General features: G+C 49.9%; 1 protein-coding gene across 4 annotated transcripts in view; it reads right to left on the reverse strand.

Annotated features, from left to right (window-relative positions):
* Nucleotides 1-20,559, reverse strand: part of TNS1 (tensin 1) — a 2,137,091-nt gene that overhangs the window by 959,173 nt on the left and 1,157,359 nt on the right. For all 4 annotated transcript variants that reach the window (XM_069616815.1, XM_069616816.1, XM_069616817.1 and 1 more), the window contains exon 3: nucleotides 11,645-11,682. In XM_069616815.1, coding sequence (XP_069472916.1) covers nucleotides 11,645-11,682 — 38 coding nt within the window. The remainder of the gene's footprint in view (nucleotides 1-11,644; nucleotides 11,683-20,559) is intronic.

Below are 20,559 nucleotides of genomic sequence, written 5' to 3' on the forward strand. Positions count from 1 at the left end.
GAATGAGGTCTGACTGGCCTTAAACACCCGGAAGTCAAGGGAGGTACCAAGCCCAGGAAGTATTCCCGTAAATCTTTTAAAAAAGGAATACATGATCGGCCTCTCATATCTAACCATATTATTCAACAATATTCTTTTTACGGTAAGACTACTCCTTCCAGCGTTCAATATTGGCCAGGAGCTCTTCGATGGCACAGGGGGAGAAGAAAGAGCTCAATGGGTCACTTATAGGAGTGGATGATGACTAACCACATCACCTCCCACCTGCAAGAGAGGACTGGTCTCCATGTTCCAGACTTCAAGCTGTATCTCTTGGTTCGGAAATATGGCCACTTAAGGAAAAAATGAATCGCAAACATTACAGAGTGGTACATTTATTTCACTGTGGACTAAACATCGAAAAACACTGAAAACATTAAATAAATATATATAAAGGATAGTGCGGTAAGGGGTTAAAATGGGTCGGGATGGGGTTGGGGTGGTGTCATAAGGGTGGAAAATCAGGGGGTTTGAGGGTGGGGAACCCGCAATGAAATGTACCACTCTGTAATGGCCGTCAGTAAAATCACATATAACCCATTTCTCGACCTAAGGAATGTGTTTCAGACCATCCCAGTTGATGTTGAGCGCTAAAGGCATAGGGGACACCTGACTCTTTACTCAGGGCAATTGAATCACCCTAGGCAGGCAATCAAGTATCCGTTAGGTGGTGTTTGGCTGGAGAGAGGATGGCCGTCAGTTAAAGAAAACGAAGGCATTTTGTGTGCTGACCCCAGCCTTGTTTTGTCTGTTTATTTCCCTCCCAACTTATTATACAAAACAAAGTATTACAAGATGTTCATTGGAAAAAACTATTTAAACTATTCCCAAGCACACTATTTAAGTAATAATTAATTAGACAGCTCATTGTGCAAACAAGGTTTAACATGCTCTGAATTCCTGGAAACCATGTGCTTGTTGGAAAATAAGTACCACTTTCCAAATTCTGGAAGCAGCGGCCCCGTGTGCACAACTTGGAGGAGGTGTCTAAAAAGGCGCCATCTACAGACGTAAGCAGGGAACGCACGGCGCCACTCGTTTCAGGCAGGATCAGAAACCTGCTCCATTGAAAAATGGTGCTGTCCCAACACGTGAACAAACCGTCTACGCAAAGGTTTGCACACACTATTTCAAAGTGACGGCAAGGGTTACTCTCCCAAAGGTTAAGGCACAGTATATCAGATTTGTCGTCAGACAAGGCGGAGTGTTTCCCAAGTTCAAGACCTTTAACATGCATTCGGGCTTCACTAAAACATATTCCAGAAATAATCCAAATTGCAGACTCCTCCCCAACTCCAATTGCGTAGGAGTTGTGGTTTTCTGCACTGACATTGTTTGGGGGAATATTACTCACTTGTATTGTTTACCCGTGAGTCTCAAATAGAAATATGTGCAATCTTTTGAACACGTGTGTGCCTACAGATACACTTGTTTAACAAGGCATGCAACAACAAGCCGTGTGCTGAGCAACCCATGCAGCTGAAATATTTACACCAAGGTGGGTCTGTGAGTCCCCATTGCGAGCACAAAGACCAGCATAGCCCACAGAGATACAGGGCTTGGCATGAGTGACCTGCTGAGTCCCCATCAGGAGCACAGACATCGCTATAGCCCACAGAGATACAGGGCTTGGCATGAGTGACCTGCTGAGTCCCCATCAGGAGCACAGACATCGCTATAGCCCACAGAGATACAGGGCTTGGCATGAGTGACCTGGTGAGGCCCCATCGGGAGCACAGACATCGCTATAGCCCACAGAGATACAGAGCTTGGCATGAGTGACCTGGTGAGGCCCCACCGGGAGCACAGACATCGCTATAGCCCACAGAGATACAGAGCTTGGCATGAGTGACCTGCTGAGTCCCCATCAGGAGCACAGACATCGCTATAGTCCACAGAGATACAGGGCTTGGCATGGTAGGCCTGCCGAGTCCCTATCGGGAGCACAGACATCGCTATAGCCCACAGAGATACAGAGCTTGGTATGAGTGACCTGGTGAGGCCCCATCGGGAGCACAGATATCGCTATAGCCCACAGAGATACAGAGCTTGGCATGAGTGACCTGGTGAGGCCCCATCGGGAGCACAGACATCACTATAGTCCACAGAGATACAGAGCTTGGCATGAGTGACCTGGTGAGGCCCCATCAGGAGCACAGACATCGCTATAGCCCACAGAGATACAGGGCTTGGCATGGTAGGCCTGCCGAGTCCCTATCAGGAGCACAGACATCGATATAGCCCACAGAGATCCAGAGCTTGGCATGAGTGACCTGGTGAGGCCCCATCGGGAGCACAGACATCGCTATAGCCCACAGAGATACAGAGCTTGGCATGAGTGACCTGGTGAGACCCCATCGGGAGCACAGACATCACTATAGCCCACAGAGATACAGAGCTTGGCATGAGTGACCTGGTGAGGCCCCATCGGGAGCACAGATATCACACTAGCCCACAGAGATACAGAGCTTGGCATGGTAGGCCTGGTGAGTCCCTATCAGGAGCACAGACATCGCTATAGTCCACAGAGATACAGGGCTTGGCATGAGTGACCTGGTGAGGCCCCATCGGGAGCACAGACATCACTATAGTCCACAGAGATACAGAGCTTGGCATGAGTGACCTGGTGAGGCCCCATCAGGAGCACAGACATCACTATAGTCCACAGAGATACAGAGCTTGGCATGAGTGACCTGGTGAGGCCCCATCAGGAGCACAGACATCACTATAGTCCACAGAGATACAGAGCTTGGCATGAGTGACCTGGTGAGGCCCCATCGGGAGCACAGACATCACTATAGTCCACAGAGATACAGAGCTTGGCATGAGTGACCTGGTGAGGCCCTATCGGGAGCACAGACATCGCTATAGCCCACAGAGATACAGAGCTTGGCATGAGTGACCTGGTGAGGCCCCATCGGGAGCACAGACATCGCTATAGCCCACAGAGATACAGAGCTTGGCATGAGTGACCTGGTGAGTCCCTATCAGGAGCACAGACATCGCTATAGCCCACAGAGATACAGAGCTTGGCATGAGTGACCTGGTGAGGCCCCATCGGGAGCACAGACATCGCTATAGCCCACAGAGATACAGAGCTTGGCATGAGTGACCTGGTGAGGCCCCATCGGGAGCACAGACATCGCTATAGCCCACAGAGATACAGAGCTTGGCATGAGTGACCTGGTGAGGCCCCATCGGGAGCACAGACATCGCTATAGCCCACAGAGATACAGAGCTTGGCATGAGTGACCTGGTGAGGCCCCATCGGGAGCACAGACATCGCTATAGCCCACAGAGATACAGAGCTTGGCATGAGTGACCTGGTGAGGCCCCATCGGGAGCACAGACATCGCTATAGCCCACAGAGATACAGAGCTTGGCATGAGTGACCTGGTGAGGCCCCATCGGGAGCACAGACATCGCTATAGCCCACAGAGATACAGAGCTTGGCATGAGTGACCTGGTGAGGCCCCATCGGGAGCACAGACATCGCTATAGCCCACAGAGATACAGAGCTTGGCATCAGTGACCTGGTGAGGCCCCATCGGGAGCACAGACATCGCTATAGCCCACAGAGATACAGAGCTTGGCATGAGTGACCTGGTGAGGCCCCATCGGGAGCACAGACATCGCTATAGCCCACAGAGATACAGAGCTTGGCATGAGTGACCTGGTGAGACCCCATCGGGAGCACAGACATCACTATAGCCCACAGAGATACAGAGCTTGGCATGAGTGACCTGGTGAGGCCCCATCGGGAGCACAGATATCACACTAGCCCACAGAGATACAGAGCTTGGCATGGTAGGCCTGGTGAGTCCCTATCAGGAGCACAGACATCGCTATAGTCCACAGAGATACAGGGCTTGGCATGAGTGACCTGGTGAGGCCCCATCGGGAGCACAGACATCGCTATAGCCCACAGAGATACAGAGCTTGGCATGAGTGACCTGGTGAGGCCCCATCGGGAGCACAGACATCGCTATAGCCCACAGAGATACAGAGCTTGGTATGAGTGACCTGGTGAGGCCCCATCGGGAGCACAGATATCGCTATAGCCCACAGAGATACAGAGCTTGGCATGAGTGACCTGGTGAGGCCCCATCGGGAGCACAGACATCGCTATAGCCCACAGAGATACAGAGCTTGGCATGAGTGACCTGGTGAGGCCCCATCGGGAGCACAGACATCGCTATAGCCCACAGAGATACAGAGCTTGGCATGAGTGACCTGGTGAGGCCCCATCGGGAGCACAGACATCGCTATAGCCCACAGAGATACAGAGCTTGGCATGAGTGACCTGGTGAGGCCCCATCGGGAGCACAGACATCGCTATAGCCCACAGAGATACAGAGCTTGGCATGAGTGACCTGGTGAGGCCCCATCGGGAGCACAGACATCGCTATAGCCCACAGAGATACAGAGCTTGGCATGAGTGACCTGGTGAGGCCCCATCGGGAGCACAGACATCGCTATAGCCCACAGAGATACAGAGCTTGGCATGAGTGACCTGGTGAGGCCCCATCGGGAGCACAGACATCGCTATAGCCCACAGAGATACAGAGCTTGGCATCAGTGACCTGGTGAGGCCCCATCGGGAGCACAGACATCGCTATAGCCCACAGAGATACAGAGCTTGGCATGAGTGACCTGGTGAGGCCCCATCGGGAGCACAGACATCGCTATAGCCCACAGAGATACAGAGCTTGGCATGAGTGACCTGGTGAGACCCCATCGGGAGCACAGACATCACTATAGCCCACAGAGATACAGAGCTTGGCATGAGTGACCTGGTGAGGCCCCATCGGGAGCACAGACATCACACTAGCCCACAGAGATACAGAGCTTGGCATGGTAGGCCTGGTGAGTCCCTATCAGGAGCACAGACATCGCTATAGTCCACAGAGATACAGGGCTTGGCATGAGTGACCTGGTGAGGCCCCATCGGGAGCACAGACATCGCTATAGCCCACAGAGATACAGAGCTTGGCATGAGTGACCTGGTGAGGCCCCATCGGGAGCACAGACATCGCTATAGCCCACAGAGATACAGAGCTTGGTATGAGTGACCTGGTGAGGCCCCATCGGGAGCACAGATATCGCTATAGCCCACAGAGATACAGAGCTTGGCATGAGTGACCTGGTGAGGCACCATCGGGAGCACAGACATCGCTATAGCCCACAGAGATACAGAGCTTGGCATGAGTGACCTGGTGAGGCCCCATCGGGAGTACAGACATCGCTATAGCCCACAGAGATACAGGGCTTTGCATGAGTGACCTGGTGAGGCCCCATCGGGAGCACAGACATCGCTATAGCCCACAGAGATACAGAGCTTGGCATGAGTGACCTGGTGAGGCCCCATCGGGAGCACAGACATCGCTATAGCCCACAGAGATACAGAGCTTTGCATGAGTGACCTGGTGAGACCCCATCGGGAGCACAGACATCACTATAGCCCACAGAGATACAGAGCTTGGCATGAGTGACCTGGTGAGGCCCCATCGGGAGCACAGATATCACACTAACCCACAGAGATACAGAGCTTGGCATGGTAGGCCTGGTGAGTCCCTATCGGGAGCACAGACATCGCTATAGCCCACAGAGATACAGGGCTTGGCATGAGTGACCTGGTGAGGCCCCATCAGGAGCACAGACATCGCTATAGCCCACAGAGATACAGAGCTTGGCATGAGTGACCTGGTGAGGCCCCATCGGGAGCACAGACATCACTATAGTCCACAGAGATACAGAGCTTGGCATGAGTGACCTGGTGAGGCCCCATCGGGAGCACAGACATCACTATAGCCCACAGAGATACAGGGCTTGGCATGGTAGGCCTGGTGAGTCCCTATCAGGAGCACAGACATCACTATAGTCCACAGAGATACAGGGCTTGGCATGAGTGACCTGGTGAGGCCCCATCAGGAGCACAGACATCACTATAGTCCACAGAGATACAGGGCTTGGCATGAGTGACCTGGTGAGGCCCCATCAGGAGCACAGACATCGCTATAGCCCACAGAGATACAGAGCTTGGCATGAGTGACCTGGTGAGGCCCTATCGGGAGCACAGACATCGCTATAGCCCACAGAGATACAGAGCTTGGCATGAGTGACCTGGTGAGGCCCCATCGGGAGCACAGACATCACTATAGCCCACAGAGATACAGGGCTTGGCATGGTAGGCCTGGTGAGTCCCTATCAGGAGCACAGACATCACTATAGTCCACAGAGATACAGGGCTTGGCATGAGTGACCTGGTGAGGCCCCATCGGGAGCACAGACATCGCTATAGCCCACAGAGATACAGAGCTTGGCATGAGTGACCTGGTGAGGCCCTATCGGGAGCACAGACATCGCTATAGCCCACAGAGATACAGAGCTTGGCATGAGTGACCTGGTGAGGCCCCATCGGGAGCACAGACATCGCTATAGCCCACAGAGATACAGAGCTTGGCATGAGTGACCTGGTGAGGCCCCATCGGGAGCACAGACATCACTTTAGCCCACAGAGATACAGAGCTTGGCATGAGTGACCTGGTGAGGCCCTATCGGGAGCACAGACATCGCTATAGCCCACAGAGATACAGAGCTTGGCATGAGTGACCTGGTGAGGCCCCATCGGGAGCACAGACATCGCTATAGCCCACAGAGATACAGAGCTTGGCATGAGTGACCTGGTGAGGCCCCATCGGGAGCACAGACATCACTATAGCCCACAGAGATACAGAGCTTGGCATGAGTGACCTGGTGAGGCCCCATCGGGAGCACAGACATCGCTATAGCCCACAGAGATACAGAGCTTGGCATGAGTGACCTGGTGAGGCCCCATCGGGAGCACAGACATCACTATAGTCCACAGAGATACAGGGCTTGGCATGAGTGACCTGGTGAGGCCCCATCGGGAGCACAGACATCGCTATAGCCCACAGAGATACAGAGCTTGGCATGAGTGACCTGGTGAGGCCCCATCGGCAGCACAGATATCGCTATAGCCCACAGAGATACAGAGCTTGGCATGAGTGACCTGGTGAGGCCCCATCGGGAGCACAGACATCGCTATAGCCCACAGAGATACAGAGCTTGGCATGAGTGACCTGGTGAGGCCCCATCGGGAGCACAGACATCGCTATAGCCCACAGAGATACAGAGCTTGGCATGAGTGACCTGGTGAGACCCCATCGGGAGCACAGACATCGCTATAGCCCACAGAGATACAGAGCTTGGCATGAGTGACCTGGTGAGACCCCATCGGGAGCACAGACATCGCTATAGCCCACAGAGATACAGAGCTTGGCATGAGTGACCTGCTGAGTCCCCATCAGGAGCACAGACATCGCTATAGTCCACAGAGATACAGAGCTTGGCATGAGTGACCTGGTGAGGCCCCATCAGGAGCACAGACATCGCTATAGCCCACAGAGATACAGGGCTTGGCATGGTAGGCCTGCCGAGTCCCTATCAGGAGCACAGACATCGCTATAGCCCACAGAGATACAGGGCTTGGCATGAGTGACCTGGTGAGGCCCCATCGGGAGCACAGACATCGCTATAGCCCACAGAGATACAGGGCTTGGCATGGTAGGCCTGCCGAGTCCCTTTCAGGAGCACAGACATCGCTATAGCCCACAGAGATACAGAGCTTGTCATGAGTGACCTGGTGAGGCCCTATCGGGAGCACAGACATCGATATAGCCCACAGAGATACAGAGCTTGTCATGAGTGACCTGGTGAGGCCCCATCGGGAGCACAGACATCGCTATAGCCCACAGAGATACAGGGCTTGGCATGGTAGGCCTGGTGAGTCTACATCGGGAGCACAGACACCACTATAGCCCACAGAGATACAGAGCTTGGCATGAGTGACCTGGTGAGGCCCCATCAGGAGCACAGACATCGCTATAGCCCACAGAGATACAGGGCTTGGCATGGTAGGCCTGCCGAGTCCCTATCAGGAGCACAGACATCGCTATAGCCCACAGAGATCCAGAGCTTGGCATGGTAGGCCTGGTGAGTCTACATCGGGAGCAGAAACATTATGGATCTAAGAGTTCCAAAGTCCCCATGGGGTGTGAAAACACCTGTATATAATGGAGCCTAGAGTTTAAATATTCGACTGACATTTTGCAGCGTTTTGTTGAAATGATCACACTTCAAACTGCAAATGAGTGTGAATGTGTGTTTGAAAATAGTATCATTTTAAATACAAGAGGAAGGGGGGAAGGATAACTCAGGGGCAATGTGTTTGTCTTGGAAGCAAGCCAGCACAGCACAGGCTTGAATCATGATGCCACGCCTAGAAAGCGCTTGCTGGTCTTAAGTGTGTTATACAAGAACAATTATAATAACAAAATATAGTTTAGCACAGTATGGCATAAGATAGCATGGCACAATATATTACTGGATGACATAGCATGGCCTAATGGCACAACATGGCATAACATAGCATGACATGACTTAACAAAACATAGCATTGCCCAACAGGATGCACATAACATTACTGCATGCCCTTGAATCCTGTGTTAGGCTGTGGTAGCACAGCACATCAATACGCCAACTCATGGACACACTTGGGTGCTTTGAAACTTTTGGTCAAGTACAAAAAAACAATTACCATTATTCCATCTTGAGGCAAGACAACCAAACTTGTTTGGGAACAATGTATTTATCACAACTATAACCACCCCTGTTTAATAGGGACCGTCTGAGTGCTATGGTTTGGTATGATTGGCCAAGTACTGACACTGGATCCTAAAGTGAGTATGGACAATCTAGGTTTTCATCCCTGGGAGAACTCTTATGCTCCGAGAACCAGACCTTAAGCCTTGTTTATCAGACCTGGAGGGGGCATTGTGAGCCTTGAGATCTGAAGAGACAATCTGGTTTCCGATACATCGAGAGACAGTCTTGGCTTTACGATATAGAGGGACAGTCGAGGCTGTGAAACCCAGTGGGACAGTATGGGTTCTGATACCATGAGAACATTCTTGATCCTCAGCACAGAAGGACATTTTGGACTCTCTGGCCTAGCAGGACAGTGGGCCTCATTACAAGTTTGCCGCTCCGGGAACTACGGTACCGGTAAGCTTGCCGGTACCCTAGTTCCCGGACTGGAAAACTACGAGTTGTGTTTGCGGGTGCCTTACTGCCCGCCAGGTCTCACCTGGCGGGCAGAGCGGCACCCGCGAGCAGAGCATGTCGGATGCACCGGCACCATTCTGAATGGTGCCGGTGCATCTGACCTCCCCATTCTCATTGAGCCCTATGGGGCTGGGGAGCATTTTGTTTCCGGCACCCACGAATGGGCAAATACTGGGTCCGGCGGGGCCGGAATGCCCCAGTAATTGCTGATTCGCAAGCACCCGAAATGTTCAGAAGTTTGGCGGCAGCCTGCCGGTTTTACAGGCAAGGCTATAGCCAAACTTATAATGATGTCCATTCTTTGTTCATAGACATGGAGGCACAGTTGAGGCTCAAGTTGAGGGTACGAGCAGGTGGACAGCACTTTTTTCAGAGGGCAGACGCCATCTTTCATGGTATTTTAGAGGCGTGTGTCATACAAGACACTCTGAGAGTCTTTTTACGAAATTATGATTTGAAGCCTAACCTGGGGATTCGACCTGGGGATTCGAACCACGGTCGCCATCGGGCACTCCACCACTACACTGCATGACCTGGTGAGAAACATCGAACGACTAAAGGTGAAATGTCACATTCCGGGACTGCACTCTCCAAGAAAAACATTGCCACAGATTCTTGGGTTTAAAAAGTGCACACTTTTTAACATGTTGAATCCCTATTTGAAGAAAAGATCCTGTCTTGTTTTTTTGTGTATGTTGATTTTATGAAAGGCAACTGCCTAGTTGTCCTGTGCAATTTGGGTGGTTATGCAAAGCCAATTGAATGAAATGTGCATATTTCACCTTGATATGCTAATTTCTGGTGACGCCCCATCCAATGTTGTATGTTAATGAGCCTGCCCCCTTTTTTTAGGACTCACCCCCTGGGCACAGCACAGGTTCTGAGAGATAGACGGCCAGTTGATGGTCATCGCAGAGAGTCACAGTTTGGGTTATGAAAGTTAGAGACAGTGCATATCAGCAGAGGCAATGCTAGAAGGAACTGGGGGGCGGGGGCTGCAGACGTTTGGTTGTAGCCCCGGATAGAAGCTCAGGGGCTAAAACCAATAGTCTAGCTAGCCCCGAGTCCTGACCGTCCCGACATTAGCGGAGCCCCGGATCTTTTCCAGACCTAGCAACACCCCTGGAGATTAGTACTAGTGATGGGACAGTCCTGAAGTCCTGAAGTTTAAGCCCTGAACGGCCAGTCCACATTCTGAGGTCTGTAGCGGCACTGCGGGTTCTGAGTCATGGAAACACAGTCCAGAGTCTGAGCTCTGGACGGATGGTCTGGTTTTGCGATCTCGAAGCTTCTAGTACCTAGAGGGACAGTCTGGTTTCTGACACCTGGAGGGTTATTGTGGGAGAGTGTTCCTGGGTCTCAGAGCTGTAGGAAAGGCTATACAGGTACATCCTGGACCTCACACCAGAAGGACGTCGGAGACCCAGAAAGGCAGCCCCGGAGGAGAGGTCCAGACGCTGCCAGCTGGAATGGTATCTGGTCATTTCATCTAAAACATTACCATCGAATGCCATTCCATCGACAAAATTGCATAGGAAAAATATGCATTGAATGCATGTTTTTTCAAGGTAAAGCATTTAGTGTCATTTATAATGGGTTTTAAAGGGTAAAAAACAGGGGTTTGGGAGAACCCCATTTTGGGAAAAAACGTTTTTTGATGCATTTTTTATGATGGAATGGTCATTCGATGGTAAAAATTCGATGGAATGACCATGAACTGCTGGAATGATAGGTCGGCCAGGATGTCAGACCTAGTCACCCAGTGAGTTTTGGGGCCAGTAGGGGGAAGGTCGAGGGATATGGCGTGTGAGCTGCCCGGGTTCTCGAACCTTCAGTAACAGCCTTGATTCTGACACCTGGAGACAGTCTGGCTCCGAGCTCTGACGGGAGAGTCTGGCTCCAGACCTTACAGGGACCCTCTTATCTACAAACGGGCAGCTTGTTTGGCGGGGTCCAGAGTGACAGGTCGCGTTCTGGCACAGGGAGGGACAGCTGGTACCCAGACTTGGGAGGACAGACCCGGAGACACGGAGGGACAGTCTGCATGCCAAGCCATTGAGGGACAGTCTATATCTTGCGACCTGCTCGTAACAGTCAGGGTGCACGGAATCGGAGGGACCGCTCGAACTCAGAAACGTGGGCAGATGCTTGAGACCTAAATGCGGGTTGGCTTCTGGCACCTGGAGGGAAAGTATAGGTTCATGTTCCCGCAATCCCCATTTGGAATGTATTTTCCGGGTTGTCCCATATACAAGCGCCTCCTGCATAATGCATTTCGAAGGCTGCGGAGCGCTATGCCTGACCCCAGCCTAGGCGAGCCTCTGTTTTCAACTTTCAACATTGCAAGGTATGCATGCTTACTAACGACGTAACCCACCCCCTCGACCTCGAGCCCCGCCCCCTTTCGCCCAGCAGGGGCACCTCGGGAACATTACAAGAGTGAAACCGTGCGTCCTACCTTTCCTTCGCATTTCCGGTGGCAGGACAGTTTGCAGACTGCATGCGAGAGAGGGAAAAAAAGAAAAACAAAGAACGGGAACGTTAGATTTTCGGTCAATTTTCATCCAGCTGCATGCAAACAAAAATACCATGATGGCAACGAACATACCCCCAGAGCGCACGCTTCCGGAGCGCCCCCCAGTGATCCGGGGGACCAGGAAAGCAAGCCGAAAATGCCAGGGAAAACCAGTTTATGATAAAAGATCAGAACGAGGACACCAATCCGTCTCGGGGCGGACTAGTGGCTCGCAGAGGTGAGTGCGGTGGACGTCCAGGCGCCCCCTGACTCCCAGGTACTGCCCAGTCCTTGCCACCGGGGACCGCTCAGCGCACTGGTGCTGCCGCTGTCAAACACTGCCCAGGGGCTGCACAGTTTTCTTTCCTTTTTTTTTCCTGCACTAAAGTTTGGTGGAGAAAAAAAAACACATTTCTCAATGCCCTCCCCCTCCTAAGTCTGGGAGTCGGATTTCCAGCCAGTTAACTCGTGAGGAATGTTCGAAACACACACGGAGCGGCCCTGCTCCCCCCCACCCCACCCTCCAGTGAACTGGCTTTCCGTGCTGCGCGTTCCCAGAGCCTACTTACCGCCTGGCTACATAATAACAGGCGGCCCGGGTCTTCCGGAACTCGAAGTAGTCTCCCCGATGGGCAAGGACGTGTAAGGGTAAAAAAAAGAAAAGGTGCACGAGGAGAGAAAAAAAACACACACATAGCTCCTCGAAGCGTACACACTTTCCCGACATCTCAGTGAGCTAGGAGGCTGCAGGCACCTAGTGGGAGCAATAGCCGCAAGCTGGGCCATTATTACAGAAACTTTCCACCGATGCAAGTGCGACGTTCACAGTATTAATGCTGGGCATCAACTGCTTAAGTGCAAAAAGCAAACAGCCATATTGCAGGGATTGTGTATTGGCGCAATGCCATTAGTGTCAGGGTAAACGTTGCCTTAGTGCAAAAGACATATTCTAGTGAGGCCTGTTTGCACCAATGCACATTTCGCACTAGTGATAGATTGCATTAGGACACACATTTGATTGCTAAGAAAATGCATCGGAAACACGTTTTTGTACTAGGACAATATTTTTACTAGTTCAGGGCTCTGCAACCTTTCACTCTCCAGTTGTTTTGTACTACAACTCCCATCAGCCTAGGTAGCCTGATAAATTGTAAGACGTCATGGGAGTTGTAGTCCAAAACATGTGGACAGCCAAAGGTTGCAGACCCATGCACTAGTGCAACGTGCACTTGCACCAGTGCAAAGATTCTGTAATGCCACCGTTGTTCTTTCAATGTTTTTTTTTGCACCACAGCAATGCCTTTTCTTCGAAGTAGGTCAAAGTGAGGCCTAGTGCTACTACAGCGTGAAATTGCACTTGCACTCGTGCAAAGTTCATTTAATACAGGGGAGTCTCTAAGCAATTAGTGTTAGCACACAATTATAGCACCTGAGGGAGGGTTTGCAATCAACATAAGGGTGAGCTGGCAAACCGGTCCATGAGGAAGCAATGCCAGAAATACTGAAAGGGGTGGTCTGATCCTCTTCTGGATAGCGAAAGATAGCGCCTGGAAGGAGCAGCCTGGAGCTTAGGTTTTTGAAGTGAGGGTTGGAAACCCAAGGCTTATTATTAGAAAGGAATGCACTTATTTAATTTCCGTTGGTTCAATAAAGTTGATTGTGCCAACATGACAGACCTTTACCTTTGGATTCAGTTACTTGAAATCTCCCAGAATCGGGTAACATCACCCATCCATACCACAACCACCAGGAGCAAAGCCAAGGATTGCCCGATGGCTCCCTCATATGCAACTAATGAGGAAACACCCCATGCCTCACAAGAAGGAGTCCAATCAGGCCACACCTGCATGAAATGGAAAGTGACTATAAATCTCCCTGAGAAAAGGTAACCGCCCTTAAATGTATGCAAACGGATAACGTTAACTAAAGCGGGCATCGAGGGCCGCAATCCTGACGGTTTTCAGGGTATCCCTCAGGAGAGAAAATGTGCACACACTTGGTATCATTGTATGCAAATGTATTGCATGAATATTAATGAGTATCATACTGAAAACCCGGCCTGGATCCACCCCTCGATACCTGTAGTTGGACAACCCTGGAATAGATACTCGTTCCACATCTCACTGAAAAAAAGGTAATGTTACACAATATTGTCCTAAAATATTAAGGAACACCCCCATTTATCTGCAATGGAATTGTAACAATATAATCAAACCATAACATGCATTCGGCTCATGGGCTGTCTCCCTTGTTTGATGTTCCTTAACGTTACACTGAAAGGCACGCCAAATGGAGACCAAGTCATTGGTCAAGAGATAGTTATGTTCTGTGACATGCATTTGGCAGTGCACACATTGTTGGCCAACTACCTCATGCCACATCCGAACAGCCTAGCTGCACAAACACTAGAATGCTCCTCGGGTTTAGTGCGGCATGCCATGACGTGTAGTATTTCTTCTCTTTCCTTTATAAGTATTGGGAGGATAGCCCAGGGGCAATGTGCTCACCTTGAAAGCAAGGTGACACAGAGCACCACAGGTTCGATCTCTCGGGTCCCCGCTCAGAAAACTCTGGATATTAAGTGTGTTATAAATAATCAATTATAGTTATGTATTGGATAGCAAAGATAACATACCACCTCACACTTTTCAAGAATGAGTTGCCCACATCACAACAGGACACAGACAAGAGCAGGAGAAGCGCCTTCTCTGCCTTGCCTGCTTCCCTCACACCCACAGTGGACACTATTTCAACTCTTATTTTGTACGTGTATGTACCGAAGCAGTGGGATATCATTTCTGCAAGAAACAATGCACATAGAATCTACAACAGATGGCAGAGGCATTCCCTGGGTAGGGGGCTTTTATAATGAGCTTTTTACGACAGGATGAGTTGGGCCAGTAAATGGCAAGGTAACTTTAGAACATATGCATGGTGGGCAGGGAAACATGGCATGCACACACAGTCATAAAAGCACAGAGTGTCACTCATAACATTGTCACCAATTACACAAGGCTTGTCAGGGGAGACACAGGTGCAAGAAGTATCTTAGGTCGACCCTCGGAGTTTGTAAGGGGGTGGGGGTTCTTCGGAAGCTTGCACTGACATTTGAATCTAGTTTTGAAGAGTTCAGCTGGTCTAATCACTTTGAAGTCAGTGGAGAGCATTGCAGAAGAGTGGGGATAAAAAGGACAAGTCGTGAAAGCCGGAGGAGGTGTCTGGAGGGTGGGGCGCAGGTAGGTTGGCGCGGGACGAGAAGTAGATATTCTGTGGCTGTGATTATAGAGAGACGCAGTCGGCTAGGTGGTGGATGGATGTTAATGATGGGGACAGACATTTAAAGAGATCGATGTTGCATTGAGAGCCTTCCTCCCCGATATCTGTGGGTAGAGGTGAGAGAAGAGCTGGGTAGGTTGGAGCGGGACGCGGAGGGGATATTCTGTGGCTGGGATTATAGAGAGATGCAGTCGGCTAGGTGGTGGATGGATTTAATGATGGGAACAGACATTGAAGGGATAGGTTTTGCATTGAGAGCCTTTCTGCCTGATATCTGTGGGTACAGGTGAGAGAAGAGCTGGGTAGGTTGGAAAGTATTTGAGTTGCAAGGTTGATAACTTTGTTGCGCGGAATGAAACAGTAGACAGGAAGACCATTCGTAAGGCTCAGGCAGTAAATGAGTTTACTGAGCTCTAGAGCAGAGATGAGAGGTTGTGTAGAGTGGTGGATGAGGTGCTGCCATATTTTTCTGATGTTAAGGAGATGGATGCTGGCTGTGGTCGCAGTAGCTGCAGTGAAATGAGAAAGTTTCTGGGCGCTATCAAAGAGAAACCCACATTTTCAAGGCATGGGTGATAGGGTCAGGACATGTGTTGGAAAGGAAGAGATACAAGAAGGGAGAATGGGGTTAACCTTTGGAGGCATGGATAAGAAAGAATTCTGTCTTTGTGTAATTGAGCATGAGGCAGCGTAGAACTACCCATTGGCGGATGGTGGTTTGGCAAGCGGTTATGCGTTCGGAGAGTGAAGAAGGCGAAAGAGACTATCTGAGTATCAGCAACAAAGAGGTCATAGTTGAAGACAAAGGAGGAAATTAGATTCCTCGTCTCGGGAGGATAGCTCATGGGCAACATGCTCCCTTGGAAGCAAGATGACACGAAGCCACAGGTTCGAACTCTGGGTCCGTGCTTAGAATCCTCTGGGTGTTAAGCGTGTTATAAATAACCAATCATATCATATCATACCCACAGGGGGGTATGAAGGGAGAAGGCAAGTGGACCGAGAATTGATCATTAGGGCACACCCACAGGAAATGGTATTGGGAGGAAGTAGCAGAGTTCAATGATATGATAGATGATATGATATGATATTTTATTTATATTGCGCTCGTACACAAGTGTTTCAGAGCGCGACCAAGCAAAGGGAGGGAAACGAGGGAGAACAAAAAATAAAAACAACGATCTTACTAGGCCAAGTGACATTAAGAACGCGCAAGTGCATGGAGAAGGGAAAAGGGGGGAAAGTGCGTGGAAGGGGGAGAAGTGGAAAGTGCAGAACAGAGGAGAGAAAAGAATAGGTAAAATAAATTAATAAATACAGGCAATGAAAAAGTGGTAGTGCAGCCAGCAAGTGGCAAGTGCAAAATTAGTCAGATAGGGTATATCTGATAAGTGCAGAGGAAGAGTGGGGGACTGTATGGTTACAGATACAGAACCCAGTGCAATGGGAGGCCCATAGGCAGTGCAGGATGGAGGCAGGGTGAGCAGGTAACTGGGCCCGAAGGACAGAGGGTGTCCAGGTGCACAGTGCTAAGAGAGAAAAACAGGTCAGCAGGGGAGAAGAGGGGCAAAGACAGAAGCGAAGAGGAAGGTCTTGAGGTGCTTACGGAAACAGAGATGGTTCTCTTCAAGTTTCAAGGTGGCCGATAGGCTGTTCCAAAGGGAGGCCCCATCCGAAGACAGAGATCTGCCCCTAGCTTGTTTCTTTGAAAAATGACTATCCCTGAGGGAGTTAGAGGTAGAGGAGCAAAGGGCTTGAGAGGGGAGGTGTTTGCGGAGGGATAGTTGAAGGTATTGACTCTGAGATAGCAAAGTCTGAGTGATAGGATGAGAGCCAGTGGGAATCCAGTCAAGTCTAGTGTTTTTTAAGCCAAGGCAGTAAAACGTTTAAAGGAGGTAGGGATGATCCGCAGTGTTGAAGGCTGCAGAAAGGTCTAATAGAAAGAGCGTTGAGGAGAGGTAAGAGTGATGGGCAGTAGTGAAGAAGTTGAAGACATGAGTGTGTGCAGTGTTGTTGGAATGCTTGGACCACAAACCAGAATGGATGTATTCACAGTTTGAATGTACCTCAATATAGTTGGGCATGCAAGCAAACACAACCCTCTAGCGGATTTTGGGGTGCTGGTGTAGCAAAAAAGCAGGGCTGTAGATTGGAAAATGGTTGGAGTCAGGAGTCGGTTTCTTCGGTAGAGGAAAGAGGTTGAAAGGCTGGAGGAGTAGGAGGAGGTGAATCCTTTGCCAGTTTGAAGTGCAAAGGTATCTATCGATGCACATGGTGGGTTGTTAGAGTAATGGATCGGGAGAAGTTCATGGGATGAGGCAGTGAAGGAGTGGGTGGGGGGGAACAGAGGGTGGACAGGGTGTGAAGTATTTTGGGGCTTTTTGAATAGAAGTAGGAGGCAGCATTGCGAGCAGAAAGAAGGTGGAAAGAGAGGGGTTCTTAGGAGGACACCATGTTCTGGAGGATCATGGATAATTTGCATGCGTGCGAGCATATGGAGAAATTCAGGGTCGATCTCAGGGTGAAGGGACACTGTCCACCATGCTGGCTGGGGACCCCGGGCAAACTTTGTTTTTAACAATTGCACCACCCTGTGGATGACCTGGCCATTCAACAGAGGGCTTGTTAAAAAAAGAAAGTCTCACCTGAACGTGGGAAAAAAATATGGGATCCACGGTACCAAACCTCAAATCAGGACAAAATGTGGGCCTTTCTGGATTTGGTCAAATATATATGCTAAGGCTTAGTCCAAAGCAGCACCACACTGATGGCCGGTATGTTTGAAGGTTTGTAGTGATATTTTATTTATTTATTTATTTTGCATTTTTAAAGCACTCACACAGCCCGCGGGCATCAAGGCGCTGTTACAAGAATTCTTAGGGTTTTTTTGTTGCGTAATTGTGTTTTTTTTTGTCTTAGTTGCGTATTTATAACACGCTTAAATACCCAGAGGTTTCTTAGCGTGGACCCGGGGATCGAGCGTTGCTTCGTGTCGTCTTGCTTCCAAGGCGCGCACGTTGCCGCTGAGCTATCCTCCCAGGACAATATGAATTGTGTATGATCAGTTTGAACTGCACAAGCAGAGGTTCCCCAAAGCGATACACTTCATAGGGGGAGGGCAGGGGAGGGAACGGGAGGAATCTGAAATAATTTCAGCACAGCCTCCTGGAATTGTGTTACCCAGAAGACTCATGGAAATGTCAAACTGGGTGCTCACATCTGGGGCTTACAGAGAATATCAAACTGGGAGCTGACTGGGAATGTCAGTTCTACTGGGGATGTCAAACTGGGAGGTTACCGGGAGTTTGAAACTTGTTGTAAATCACACATTGAGAAGTTGTATGTGTTTCTAATTAGGAACTTACTAGGACAAGACAACTTTATTGGCAATGTCAAAATGGGAGCACACTGACAATATCAAACTGTTAATTTACTGGTAATTTCAAAGTGCAAGCTCACTGGGAATTTCAAATTGGGAGCTTACTGAGAATGCCAACGTGAAATTTCAGATTGTGGAGTTTTTGGGAATTTCAAACTAGAGTCTCACTCGCAATATCAACACGGGCGCTTGCTTTGAATGCAAGGATTACTGACATGACATATAAAGTGAGTGAGGGGGATGGTAAGTGCTAGTGGGAGTGTATGGGTGCAAGTGCGTATGAAAATGAGTGTGAGCGAGAGAATGCGAGTGGGAGCGGCAGCGTAAGAGCTGAGTGTGAACGTTAGGGTATACGTGTGAGTATGAGAGTGTTCGTGTGGGAGAGTGAACGTATGTGTGAGTGTAACAGTGAGTGTGACTGTGAGCATGAGAGCGGCATGGAGTGACTGTCTGTAAATGTCCAAGTGAGTAGAAGGGTGAGTGTATGACTGTGAGTGTGGACGTGAATGTGAGTGGGAGTCTGACAGTGAGAGTGAGTGAGGAGTATGAATGTGATAGTGAGACTGGGTGCGAGAGTGAACTAGCGGCTCAATGTGAGTGTAAGTGTGGGTGTGACTGTAAGTACCTATGTGACAGTGATTAAAGTAGTGAACGTGAATTTGAGACTGGGTGTGGCTGTCAGCAGGAGCGAGAGAGCCAACGTGAATATGAGAGACAGTGTGCTATTGAGATTGAATTTATGAGTGTGTGTGAGAGTAAATGCGCGAGTGAGCATACACATGAGTTTGACAGTGCATGTGAGAACTCACTTGAAAGTGACTGTGGGGGTCAGCATATGAGGGAGTGAGGGAGTGAGTAAGAGAGCTAGTCTTATGAGGCACTACTGATCCTCCCACATCCCTAGTTTACCATCCCCTAACACTCAACCAACATGCCCAACCAAAGCACACTCAGGGCCCCTCTTCCTACAGCCACCTACCACTATCAGATAGCACATCCCACTGCAAAAGTCACACACCACTCTGTGCAGTCGCGCATCATATCACCCTTCAGTCAGACGCACAAATCCGGCTCCACGGCTCCTGCATGTCACAGTCACTCATCATATCCACACATCACTCCCCACCGCAGCATACCACCGTGCATCTCCACAGCAGTACAACACACTCCACAGTCACAAATCAAATCACCCTCCACAGGAAACCATGACATGTATGATATTCCCCACAGCAGCACACCACCGTGCATCTCCACAGCAGTACAACACACTCCACAGTCACAAATCAAATCACCCTCCACAGGAAACCATGAAATAATCCTGCATAACCAGCACACCACCAATCAGACTAATTTAACATCCAGTCACACACACAAAGCCGCAAATCAGAGCACCCTCCAAGCCATCAATTACACCCATCTCATTAGCCACACACCACAACCTCATCACAGCGACACATATTATCACGTGACCAATGATGACTGGCGCTTTCTGCCTTCAGACTTACTGTTCTGAATCTCACCACCAAGAAGCCTCACAATTGTCTACAGTTGCACAATAAATATACGTGTGTATCACCTTTGGTTAGCAGGCACCTCTGACACCACCCGAAAGCCGACAAAACAAAGACAAAACACAACATGCCAACCATGGTTCACACATCACACAATGCACAAAAGGTCCTAACACACCTGTCAATGTGCAGATGGTAGACACTGCATCGCCATCATCATCCACTGATGTCTGTCCTTTGAATGCACAGCACATTCTATTACATGCATGTGGTGTTTGCCACTTCACCCCACTTAAGAACACCCGCCAAGAAAGCCTGATAAGTATCTATGGACTAAATAAAAGTTGGCGTTACTATTGACAACAGGGCTAGGACATGGGATATCACAGCAAAGGCCTTAAAATACACTGTTCCTTACTTTGGCCTGCGACTCCCATGAGCCTACTCTGTTGACTATTCTGTTTAGAGCTGATGGTCCAAAACATCTGGAGTGCCAAAGGTTGCAGAACCCAGCCACATGTCGATCTGTTTCACGACATGCACAATGACTACAGAAAGATGATATGGCGGGACTGCTTGTTCTTAACCACCTTCCTAGGCTGTTCCATTCTCCAATGGGCACGGGTTGTATAGCTCAGTAGCAACGCGCTCATCTTGGAAGCAAGACATGCAGAGCAACACAGGTTCGAATC

This window comes from Ambystoma mexicanum, chromosome 9, assembly GCF_040938575.1.
Source record: "Ambystoma mexicanum isolate Mex_15411 chromosome 9, UKY_AmexF1_1, whole genome shotgun sequence".
Classification (NCBI taxonomy): Eukaryota; Metazoa; Chordata; class Amphibia; order Caudata; family Ambystomatidae; genus Ambystoma; species Ambystoma mexicanum.